This window comes from Neophocaena asiaeorientalis, unplaced genomic scaffold, assembly GCF_003031525.2.
Source record: "Neophocaena asiaeorientalis asiaeorientalis breed wild unplaced genomic scaffold, Neophocaena_asiaeorientalis_V1.1 scaffold40, whole genome shotgun sequence".
NCBI lineage: Eukaryota > Metazoa > Chordata > Mammalia > Artiodactyla > Phocoenidae > Neophocaena > Neophocaena asiaeorientalis.
This window is the reverse complement of record NW_020185335.1, coordinates 2362934-2375785: the sequence shown is the minus strand read 5'-3', so window position 1 is coordinate 2375785 and position 12852 is coordinate 2362934. Positions and strand designations below refer to the sequence as shown.

Below are 12852 nucleotides of genomic sequence, written 5' to 3'. Positions count from 1 at the left end.
TCACCCATTTAAAGTGTATAAGTCAATGGTTTTTGTATAGTATTCACATATATGTGCAACCACCACCTGGGTTAACTTTAGAACATTCCCATCACCTCAAAAAGAAACCCCATACCCTTTAACTATCACTCTCTATCTCCCACCTCCACCCCTGCCCCTAAGCAACCACTAATCTACTTCCTATCCGTATACAGATTTACTCTCTCTGGACATTTCACATAAATGGAATCATACAATATATGGTCTTTTGTGACTGGCTTCTTTCACTTGTCATTGCATTTTCAAGGTTCATTCATTGTACCATGCTGTAGCATGTACATCCTTTCTTTCTTTTTTCATTACTTTTGATGGTCTTAATAACATTCCATTGTGTGGGTAGACCACATTTTGTTTATCCATTCATCAGTTGGTAGACACTTGGATTTTTTGGCTACTATGAATAATGCTGTAATAAACATTCGTGTACAAGTTTCTGTGTGGATTTATATCTTCATTTTTCTTGGGTATGTATCTAGGAATGGAATTGCCGGGTCATACGGTAACTCAACGTTTACTTGAGAAAACCTGTCAGACTGTTTTCCAAAGTGGCTGTACATTTTACATTCCCATCATCAGTGTATGAAGGTTCTGATTTCTCTACGTTCTCCATCACTTATTTTCCATTTTTTAAATTACAGCCATCCACGTGGGTGTGAAGTTGTATGTCATTATGGTTTTGATTTGCACCTCCCTGATGATTAATGACGTTGAGAGTCTTTTCATGTTATTAATCATTTGTATATCTTCTTTAGAGAAATGTCTGCTCAGATGGTTTGTCCAATTTTTGTCTGGCTGCCTTTTTATTACTGAGTGTAAATGTTCTCTATATATCTTAGATATAAGTCCCTTTTCAGATATATGATTTACAAATACTTTCTCCCATATTGTGGTTTGTTTTTTCACTTTCTTACTAGTATTCCTTAAGGCACAAAATTTTTAAATTATGATGAAGTCTAATTTATTTATTTTTTCTTTGATTGCCTATACTTAGGTGTCATCTTTAAGAAACCTTTGCCTAATCCAAGGTCATGCATATTTGCACTTACGTTTTATTTAAACAGTTGTATAGTTTTAGTTGTTACATTTGGGTCTTTGGCCCATATTATGTTAATTTTGTATATGGTCTGAGGTTTGGGGGGGGTCCAACTTTATCCTTTTGCATGTGGATATCCAGTTGTTCCAGCAACATCGGTTGAAAAAACTTTTCAATTTTATCCACGTGTTAATAACCTACTTTCCCTAAACATACTAAAACAGAGAGTAAGTAGAAACTAATATAGTGTTTAAGTTCTTATTTTATAAGGTTAGAGCTTACAGAAAAACTCGATTCCAAAATACCATCTGCATCCATACTACAGTAATAAGTTAAACATGTTCACTAGAGAAACACTGGTGGAAATTTAAGACACCCCAGTATGTTGATGCGGTCATGTCAACAAAGACAGTTATGGACATTCAAGACATGATCTAGTTTTGTTTTTTTAAAGTAAGTTTATGAAAAGATTTTATTTTTACATTCTACTTCTGTGCCTGGATTTTAAAAAGTAAACAGTAGGGAATCAAATTGTTGCTACTTTCAGGCAGGTATCAATATTGTTAACAAAAAAATAAATATTTTGGCAACCTAGTAATTCTCCACTAATGTGTAAAGTGCTCTAGTTTTGAAGTTTAAGAAAGCATTAGGTAAAAACTTCAGTTTCCACATTACCTGTAGAAGTAACTTACATAATGGTCAATTTCACAGGCTCTGGTGATCCATTGACATTGACCAGGAACTCTTCTTCAAAGTGTCCCAGGATGGGAGAACTGAAGGATATCTGGATAGCCTGGACTCCACTTGGTTCGATGATGCCTTCCTTGGGACTGAAAACAAAGCAGGTCCCCACAGCCGAAGTTGGAGGGATCACGTTGAAGAGGGCATCAATGCTGCCTTTGTTGGATAGTACTGCCTATATCAAAAAGACAAGAATGAAAAGGTAGGCAACGGGCCTCTGATTTATTCTCATATAAGCACCAACACAGAAACAGCTGCAGGAAGTAGAACCACAGAAAAACTCCAGGGGAAAAATAAGCAGTCTTCTGTCTTGAATGTTTGAAGACAGGAATCCCAAGCCAGAAAGTAATTTTGTGTTTTTATCTCCTCTTTAAAATAGAGTTAGTCATATGCATTATATTCATGCTATAAAGATTGATCATAATCACATCTGTTGAAGAAGAACCTTAAAAGACCTTTTTTTTTTATTCTATCTCTGAAGTAACCAAGGGAAGGTAGGTCTTTCTCTTATACACATGAGAAGGCTGGGATTAAGTGACATGCTGAAAAATAAAAAGCAAGCTACAATAGAGGATCAAGAAATATCTAAGCCTATGTTTATAACGTAGCTTGAAGAATGTAGAATAAGCTATTATTGTGGATTCCAGATTGCAAGGATTCTCTTTGTTGTACCATTAGATTTCATCCTATTGTGATATTTTCATCTCAAACTGTAATGGATGGATAACTGTTTTGGGATGCTTATGTAAGCCATTGATTTACTACAGAAAAGTTTTTTGTTCATTTGTCTGGTTTCGGTTTTTTGTTTTTATTTTTTGGCTGTGCAGTGCTGTGTGAGGCATCTTAATTCCCCGACCAGGGATGGAACCCGTGTCCCCCCAGCAGTGGAAGCATGGAGTCTTAACCACTGGACTGCCAGGGAAGTCCCATACAGAAAAGTTTTATTCCTATATACTAATGTTCTGGAACCAAGTCATTGTCCATATTTGACTGCACACGAGGTGTGTGTACAAAGCTCATGCCTGGCATTCAGAGGCCTCCACAGCTGGCTCTGTCTACCACTCCCACTGTCACTTTCCACAAGTCCATCCATGAACTTGTACTATAGCCACACAGTCCTATTCCTCGGCTTCTAAAATACGATCTCTATTCCTTGCCAATGCTTATACCTGAATGGGTGAACAGTCTACTTAGAAAGTACCTTCAACCTACATCAAGGCACTGGAGGAAAAAAAGAGGAGATGATGAAGAAAGATTCAGAAAAGTATGGGGGGCATGGCAGGAACCGAGAAATCCAAGAGAGAACTTTCAGAAGGGGTTGAATGGGGATAGAGGTTAAGGAGAATAAGCTTTGAGAAAATTCTATAGATTTTTAATTTTTAATTAGAGGCCATCCCTGCCCTTGAAGAAGAAAGTAATTTCAATAGAGTGTGATTGTAGAATCCGGAGTACAAATGTTTAGGGAGTGAGTAGGTGCAGAGGAAATAGTGGTTGACTATTCTAGATTCCTGTTTTGAGAAGATTAGTGGTAAAAAAGAGAAAATGAGGGTGGCAAAGCTGCAGGAAGGTATGGTAGGTGAGACCTAGTCTATTTATACTATTAAATGAGATAATGCACACTTAAGGCCCAGCCTAGATGTTTGTTTTTGTAATAAGAAAAGGGGACTAGGTAACCCAGGTAATAGGGTCTGGGTGGATGTAGGGGGTCCACTAGATCAGGGTGCCTCCTGAGGAGCAGAGAAGAAGGAATCAAGAGCATAAGTAGGATACAGTCAGGGGCTCTTGCAAAGGAAGACAACTACTCCTGCCAAGAGAAGATGGATGATGTATCAAAAGAGGTACATAACTAAGTGTTACTTGATACGTTGTTCATCTTTTTACATTTATTTCCCACCTCCCTCATCCTATGTTCCCTGGTCATAGGAGTTATGCTTCATCCTTTATTCCTTTTAAAAAGACCACGTAGAAAAGTGATTATGACCAGGGTCTCAGAAGCCAAATGCCTGGGTTCAAATCCCAGCTATTCCACTGACTTGACTAGCTGTGTGACCTTGCAGAACCTGCTTGGCTTCTCTGTGCCCATTTTCCCATCTGTAAAATGTAAGTATTACTGAGAAACCAGGGAACCTGGGCAGCAGCTGTAGTTGCCACCTGGCACCAAGTACCACAGTGCATCTTGTTCGCTGTGTAGCTGACAGGGTCTTGGTGCTCTGGCTGGGTGTCAGGCCTGTGCCTCTAAGATGGGAGAGCCGAGTTCAGGACACTGGTCCACCAGAGACCTCCTGGCTCCACATAATATCAAACAGCAAAAGCTCTTACAGAGATCTCCATCTCAATGCTAAGACCCAGCTCCACTCAATGACCAGCAAGCTACAGTGCTGGACAACCTATCTCAAACAACTAGCAAGGCAGGAACACAACCCCACCCATTAGCAGAGAGGCTGCCTAAAATCATAATAAGGGCACAGACACCCCAAAACACACCACCAGATGCCGTCCTGCCCACCAGAAAGACAAGATCCAGCCTCATCCACCAGAATGCAGGCACCAGTCCCCTGCACCAGGAAGCCTACACAACCCACTGAACCAACCTTAGCCACTGGGCGCAGACACCAAAAACAACGGGAACTACAAACCTGCAGCCTCAAAAAGGACATCCCAAACGCAGCAAGTTAAGCAAAATGAGAAGACAGAGAAACACACTGCAGATGAAGGAGCAAGGTAAAAACCCACCAGACCAAACAAATGAAGAGGAAATAGACAGTCTACCTGAAAAAGAATTCAGAGTAATGATAGTAAAGATGATCCAAAATCTTGGAAATAGAATGGAGAAAATACAAGAAACGTTTAACAAGGACCTAGAAGAACTAAAGAGCAAACAAACAATGATGAACTACACAATAAATGAAATTAAAAATTCTCTAGAAGGAATCAATAGCAGAATAACTGAGGCAGAAGAATGGATAAGTGACCTGGAAGATAAAGTAGTTGAAATAACTACCACAGAGCAGAATAAAGAACAAAGAATGAAAAGAAATGAGGACAGTCTCAGAGACCTCTGGGACAATATTAAATGCACCAACATTCGAATTATAGGGGTTCCAGAAGAAGAAGAGAAAAAGAAAGGGACTGAGAAAACATTTCAAGAGATTATAATTAAAAACCTCCTTAATATGGGAAAGGAACTAGTCAATCAAGACCAGGAAGCACAGAGAGTCCCATACAGGATAAATCCAAGGAGACACACACCAAAATTTCTCCAGGATAGATCATATCTTGGGTCACAAATCAAGCCTTGGTAAATCTAAGAAAACTGAAATCATATCAAGTATTATTTCTGACCACAATGCTATGAGACTAGATACCAATTACAGGAAAAAGTCTGTAAAAAAATACAAACACATGGAGGCTTAAAAATACACTACTAAATAACCAAGAGACCACTGAAGAAATCACAGAGGAAATCAAAAAATACCTAGGAAGAAATGACCATGAAAACACGATGACCCAAGACCTATGGGATGCAGCAAAAGGAGTTCTAAGAGGAAAGTTTATATCATTACAATCCTACCTCAAAAAACAAGCAACATCTCAAATAAACAACCTAACCTTACACCTAAAGCAATTAGAGAAAGAAGAATAAAAAACTCCAAAGTTAGCAGAAGGAAAGAAATCATAAAGATCAGATCAGAAATAAATGAAAAAGAAATGAAGGAAACAATAGCTAAGATCAATAAAACAAAAAGCTGGATCTTTGAGAAGATAAACAAAATTGATAAACCATTAGCCAGACTCATCAAGAAAAAAAGGGAGAAGACTCAAATCATCAGAATTAGAAATGAAAAAGGAGAAGCAACAACTGACACTGCATAAATACAAAGGATCATGAGAGACTACTACAAGCAACTATATGCCAATAAAATGGACCACCTGGAAGAAATGGACAAATTCTTAGATAAGCACAAACTTCCGAGACGGAACCAGGAAGATATAGAAAATACGAACAGACCAAACACAAGCACTGAAATTGAGACTGTGATTAAAAATCTTCCAACAAACAAAAGCCCAGGACCAGATGGCTTCACAGGCGAATTCTAGCAAACATTTATAGAACAGTTAACACCTATCCATCTCAACTTCTTCCAAAATACAGCAGGGGGAAGAACACCCCAAACTCATTCTACGAGGCCACCATCACTCTGATAACAAAACCAGATAAAGATGTCACAAAGAAAGAAAACTACAGGCCCATATCACTGATGAACACAGATGCAAGAATCCTCAACAAAATACTAGCAAACGGAATCAAGCAGCATATTAAAAGGATCATACACTATGATCAAGTGGGGTTTATCCCAGGAATGCAAGGATTCTTCAATATATGCAAATCAATAAATGTGATACACCATATTAACAAATTGAACAATAAAAACCATATGATCATCTCAATAGATGCAGAAAAAGCTTTTGACAAAATTCAACACCGATTTATGATAAAAACCCTCCACAAAGTAGGCATAGAGGGAACTTACCTCAACATAATAAAGGCCATATATGACAAACCCACAGGCAACACTGTTCTCAATGGTGAAAAACTGAAACCATTTCCACTAAGATCAGGAATAAGACAAGGTTGCCCACTCTCACCACTATTATTCAACATAGTTTTGGAAGTTTTAGCCACAGCAATCATGGAAGAAAAAGAAATAAAAGCAATCCAAATCAGAAAAGAAGAAGTAAAGCTGTTACTGTTTGCAGATGACATGATATATACATAGAGATTCCTAAAGACACTACTAGAAAACTACTAGAGCTCATCAATGAAACTGGTAAAGTAGCAGGATACAAAATAAATGAAAACTACAATAAGGTATCACCTCACACCAGTCAGAAAGGCCATCATCAAAGAAAGTATAAACAATAAAGTCTGGAGAGGGTGTGGAGTAAGGGAACCCTCTTGCACTGTTGGTGGGAATGTAAATTGATACAGCCACTACGGAGAACAGTATGGAGGTTCCTTAAAAAACTAAAAATAGAATGTTCAGAAGTAAGACAGAAAGAGAAAAACAAATACTGTATGCTAACAAATATATATGGAATCAAAAAAAAAATGTTCTGAAGAACCTAGGGGCAGGACAGGAATAGAGACACAGATGTAGAGAATGGACTTGAGGACACGGGGAGGGGGAAGCGTAAGCTGGGACGAAGTGAGAGAGTGGCATGGACATATATACACTACCAAATGTAAAATAGATAGCTAGTGGGAACAGCCTCATAGCACAGGGAGATCAGCTCGGTGCTTTGTAACCATGTAGAGGGGTGGGATAGGGAGAGTGGGAGGGAGACGCAAGAGGGAGGAGATATGGGGATTATATGTACAGCTGATTCACTTTGTTATGAAGCAGAAACTAACACAACATTGTAAAGCAATTATACTGCAATAAAGATGTTTAAAAAAATGTAAGTATTACTAACTTCTCAGATTGCTGTGAAAATGACATTTATTAAATTGCATAACTTTTAGAATAGTGCATGACAAAGAGTGCTCATAAAAGACAGTAATTGCTATTTACGTCCCCAGTGCTAAGCAGAATGGGTTTAAGATTTACCTGTGCTTAAGAAGCAACTGATATGCACTAGTGATAACTTGAAGGCAACTCAAAGGTGTTAATGGTAACTCGAAGGACACATGTTCTTCTCTCTGAGCTGGTGCACAGATTGCCTTTTTTCTTGTTTTACCCAGCTCTTCTATAAGTTGCCAGTTCCTCTATTTTCGAGAATATGCATTTCATTCTTCTCCCCCCTCCCCGACAAACCAGCAACTACTTATGTATACGGAATCCAGCAAATTGTTTGACAATACAGTTCTGACACCTTGTGATTACTAGTAATGCCCTTACCCTTGCAGTTCAACTCCTTGGAGTGGGGAAAATTTATAGTAGAACTTCACCTCTCATTTGTTTTCCTTCTAATTACACTGGGGAATAGCATACTCTTGGGGGTTAGTCTTCATGTGTCTGCTAAGCTCAGCAATGACTAAGCAATAGCTAGTTACTCAAATTTGTTTCAAGTAGGTAATGTAATAAATTGAAAGAGAGATGCAATGAGGCATCAGCATTAAATACGCAGAGAGTGCAAAATATTCCCCTAAGAAGTACCTTACCATGTCCTTCTCTGCCACTGCACAGCTCTCAAAACTGTCCAGTCTGATGCAGCACCTCATTTAACACTTACTTAGCTGGCTGTGGTTTGCTTTACTGTTCAATTATGGGAGGGTGGGAAGTGATGGTCTCAAGGACACTTCTGTTAAAATTTGTAAGAAATTATTATTACATTCAGAGAAACCCTATCCATTTTGTAACAGGGGAGAGCAAAATCTGACTCCATGTTGGATCTGTTTCTTTTATTTAACCTTTGCTTTTCATTGCTTTTGTTATTATAATCATACATAATGGCTTGCCTCAAGGCACCCTGCCCCTCTGCCTGAATGTTAAACTAAAGTGCCTTTGTTCAGCTCACAGGGAGACAATCTGACCCTTCCCACCTGTGAATGGCTGCAGAAAAGAGGAAATTAACACATCCCCTCCCAGATGCTGGCCAAGCCCGACCAGAGAGATATTTTGCAAAACTAATGGCCTTTTTACTTTACTTCCTCACCTCCTTCCCTTTTCTGCCCTATAAAAGAAACTGGCATCCAGACCCCAATAAGATGTTTTTTGCAAACACTATTCTGCCATCTTCTCAGTCTATCAGCTTTCTGAATAAAGTCACTATTCCTTGCCTCAACACCTTGTCTCCCAATTTATTGCCTTGTTGTGTAGCCAGCAGAGCGAGCTTGGACTCGATAACAATTCTGCATCCAAACTAAAGGTTCCTTTCCAATGTGGCATCCATAAGACACAGTCTGTAAGGTGTGAGGGAAATTTGCACTGGATAAAGTACAGGCAGAGTATCAATTTAATAAGAACAATTTAATTTAATAAGAACTCATACCTTTTTTTCCCTCCCTAAGTGACCATTTGTTTTCAGAATGCAATACAGGACAATGCAACATAGTAGCTGTGCCACTTTTCACTTTATGTTAGTCATGTGAGTGATTACTTCATTTAAGTTATGCTCTTCCCTATATTCCATCTCATTTTATGTTTATTCCATGACATTAACATCTCTATTTACCTTTCAAATCATCCCATTTGGCCCATCCTTAAGTCTAATGAATGTGAGGACAAATGACACTGCAGGAAGCTCTCAACATCAATTGGGCACTTACCTCCCATGCTTAGGCTGAGCTGAATTGGTTGTAGACCAGATTTGCCCATAATGAGAGCCCAAGGGATTGAAAAGCCAGCAAAGGGCTTTCTCTTCCCACACAATGTAGGGCCCTAGTACCCTGGGGATCACTAACATTTACAGGCTGTGTGACCTTGCCAAGTTACTTAACAAATGTGGCAGAGTCAGGTTGGCCATTCACTGAACCCATATCCTCTTCTTCCTGTGCCTATAGCTAGACTACATTTCCCAGCCAGCCTTGCAGTTACAGACCCTAACAGGATATGAACAAAAGCGATACATGCCACCTCCATTACTACCTCCTATAAAAACCTCTCATGTGGGGCTTCCCTGGTGGCGCAGTGGTTGGGAGTCTGCCTGCCAATGCGGGGGATGCGGGTTCCTGCCCTGGTCCGGGGGGATCCCGCATGCCGCGGGGCGGCTGGGCCTGTGGGCCATGGCTGCTGGGTCTGCGCGTCCGGAGCCTGTGCTCCACAGCGGGACAGGCCGCAGCGGTGAGAGGCCCGCGTACCGCAAAAAAACCAAAACAAAACCTCTCATGTGCATCCCTCCATGCCTTTCTCCTACTGCCAGTGTGATACATGTGAGACTACAATCTTGCAACTCAGATGTTAGGGGTTGGAGCGCCATGAGATAGAATGAGGCTGAGTTCTTGATCCTCTGCGGTAGGAGAGCCATCTGCTGATGACCAAGCTTGTCTGGGACTTTATGTTAGGAACAAAATAGATATATTATTGTATTTGTTTGTTACAGTATGTAGGGTTACCTTAACTAGTAAAACTTCTCTAAGCCCCAGCTTCCTCAGCTATAAAATGGGGATAGTCATTGTGCCTTCTTCATAGGGTTTTTGTGAGGACCAAGTGAACTAATGCATATGTGCTCAACATACATGAAGGGTGAGGATGTTGACTGAATTAACCACTATTGCCTCATATTTCTCATGTGTAAAAACAGGTACAGTAGGGGCTTCCCTGGTGGCACAGTGGTTGAGAGTCCGCCTGCCGATGCAGGGGACACGGGTTCATGCCCCGGTCCGGGAAGATTCCACATGCCGCGGAGCGGCTGGGCCCGTGAGCCATGGCCGCTGAGCCTGCGCGTCCAGAACCTGTGCTCAGCAACGGGAGAGGCCACAGCAGTGAGAGGCCCGCGAACCGCAAAAAAAAAAAAAAAAACAGGTACAGTAAAACCCACCACTCATGGTTCTGTAAGAGTTAGAAATCACACACACGTACGTAGGCATGCACACATAATAAGGCCTGGAACTTGACACCTATTTGTCACTCATTAAATAAATGCTTTTATTGTTACCTCTATAGAAATATAAACACTTACAATTTAGGAATCTTTCTACAATAAACTTTCAATGGTTATAGTTTGATATAGTGTAAACAAGTGTCCTGAATATGAATTGAGTGATGAAGTGACACTGAAGTAACTTTGATCCTCACGAACCCATGGGTACATCATGTAAAAAATCATTTTCTATTTAACTGGAAAGACAAAGCAGGGAGATCTCTTCCAGAAATCAGGACGATTGGTTTTTAAATCAGAGAAAATTAATTAAAATTTTAAATTAGAGAAACTTCTGAAGTGTGAAAACAGCTACCCTCATTAGGACATTCTGGAAAATGTAAAAGGTTCTCTATCCTCTGATCTGTAGGATTTATGTTGTCAGAGATCAAGCATTAAATAGATGGGGAGACGTATTTATAGTGTCCCCCTTTGCAATTTACAAAATGATGATGATAAAACCAATTAACTTATGACTTTGATGCTTTTTATAAAGCTAGAGAGGCTGAAAAGGATGGAAAAAGTTGCTTCCCTCAACAAGGCTGGGAGGGAGGAGGAGGAGTTCGATTGTTTGGGGTCTGAATAGGTATGAGTAATGGAGAAAATGTGATGTCACAAATTTTCTATCAATAAAAACACACACATAAAACAAAAAAAGCCAAGTACTTTTGAGTCTCAATGCACAATTCTAGTGCTTACCTCATAACAATGTACAGATCCAACAAAAACTTTTCCAATATCCAGCAACTCAAAGTTGAAGTGAATCTTTGGTCCCATTCCTTCCCCTTTGATTCGGAGGGGCAGACGGATCTCTCGGCCTGTAAAAACAATTCAGATTTTATTACCCTCAGTGATGCTTTATTACCCCAGATTACCCACAACCTCTTATTAATGTTAAGCAGTCAAGATTATTGCAACAACTCCCTACAATGGACTGAGGGAGTGTAATTTAACCAATGCTGAAGATTTAGCTTATCTTTAAGAAACAAGAATACTGGTTAGTTTCTTAACTTTAGGGGAAAGCTTATATTGCAAGCTAGGCTGACATTTTAGCAGAAAAAACAATTAAAAAAATTTAACCCAATCTTAACTGTATCCTTAAGTTTTTTATAAAGGAAAATAATTTCTCTAAATCAGAGAAGAATGGCATAAGATGAGCGCTGCCATGGGGCTCCAAGAGACCTGTTCACACTGATCTTCCCTAGATTTAGGAAGAGCCAGGGCATTAAGGGATCTGAGTCTAGGAGTCTTACCTGACCCTCACTTTGCAGCTTCTTTCATACAGAGGAAATGGAATCCACTAAACAGTATCCTTTACTACACAGCCACAATGCACCCAGGGTCAATACAGAGCACAAGCCTTTAAAGTACTGACTGCTTTTGTCTCCCTTTTAAAATGGGGTATGTATCTGCATCTGATAATATGTGATCATTATAAAAATATTAAAAGGAAAGTAGAAATTTTATCATAATTCCACCACCCAAAGATAACTACTGTTAGCATTTTGGTGCCAATCCTTCCACATTTAATCATATTTAAGAATTGTTAATGTAAATGAGAGCATCTGCTATAAATTATATTTAGCCTGCTTTTTTTCACTTAACAATACATCTGGAACATTTTTACGTATCATCACCTAAAGATGTAGTAAATATTTTTAACCAGTCCTTCTTATTGGATATTTAAGTGGCTTCCAAATTTTCATTACAACAAATTACAATGTAATTAATATCCTTTAGTACATTTATGATCAATTTTCCTATGTTTTCTTTAAGCACTTTGAAGATACCATTCTATTGTTTCTTGTCTTCCACCATTTCTGTTGAGAGCTTAGTTTACAGTCTTATTGCTCATCTGAGATTATACGTCTTCTCCTCTGACTGCGTTAAGATTTTCCTTTTGTCTTGTTTTTCAGCAGTTTTACTATAATGTCCCCAAGTGTGGTTTGCATTTATCCTTCTTGGGGTTTATTGAACTTTTTGAATCTGTGGATGAATGTATTTCATCAAATTTGGAAACTTTTTTAGTCATTATCTCTTCAAATATTGCTTATGCTCAATTTTCCCATTTCTTTATATACACACACACACACACACACACACACACACACACACACACGTATATGAGCTTTTTACCACATTCCACTCAGTTCTTATGTTCTTACTTGCATTTTGTCCCTATATGCTTTAGTGTGGCTATTTTCTTTGATTTATCTTATTTCCAGTTTACAAATTCTACCTCTAGGCATACCTAACAGGCTATTAAATTCATCTACTGAGTTCTTAATTTGTCATCATAACTTTTCCATGCTAGACTTCCTATTGGATTTTTTTGTAGTTTCCAGGTCTCTGCTCAATATTATCTTTAGTAAGAACATTTTAAAAAATCTGTGTCTGGAAATTCTATCACCTGGCTCTCTATGGGTTTGCTCCTCTTGTTTATCTTGGTGTTCTATCAG

At 39.1% G+C, this 12852-nt stretch overlaps 1 protein-coding gene across 1 annotated transcript in view; it reads right to left on the bottom strand.

Moving 5' to 3' along the window:
• Positions 1-12852, bottom strand: part of HYDIN (HYDIN axonemal central pair apparatus protein) — a 431085-nt gene that overhangs the window by 232536 nt on the left and 185697 nt on the right. Inside the window, exons 12-13 of the mRNA XM_024735584.1 lie at positions 11093-11211; positions 1765-1988 (exon numbers count right to left, since the gene is read on the bottom strand). Of these exons, the coding sequence (XP_024591352.1) occupies positions 1765-1988; positions 11093-11211 (343 nt within the window). The remainder of the gene's footprint in view (positions 1-1764; positions 1989-11092; positions 11212-12852) is intronic.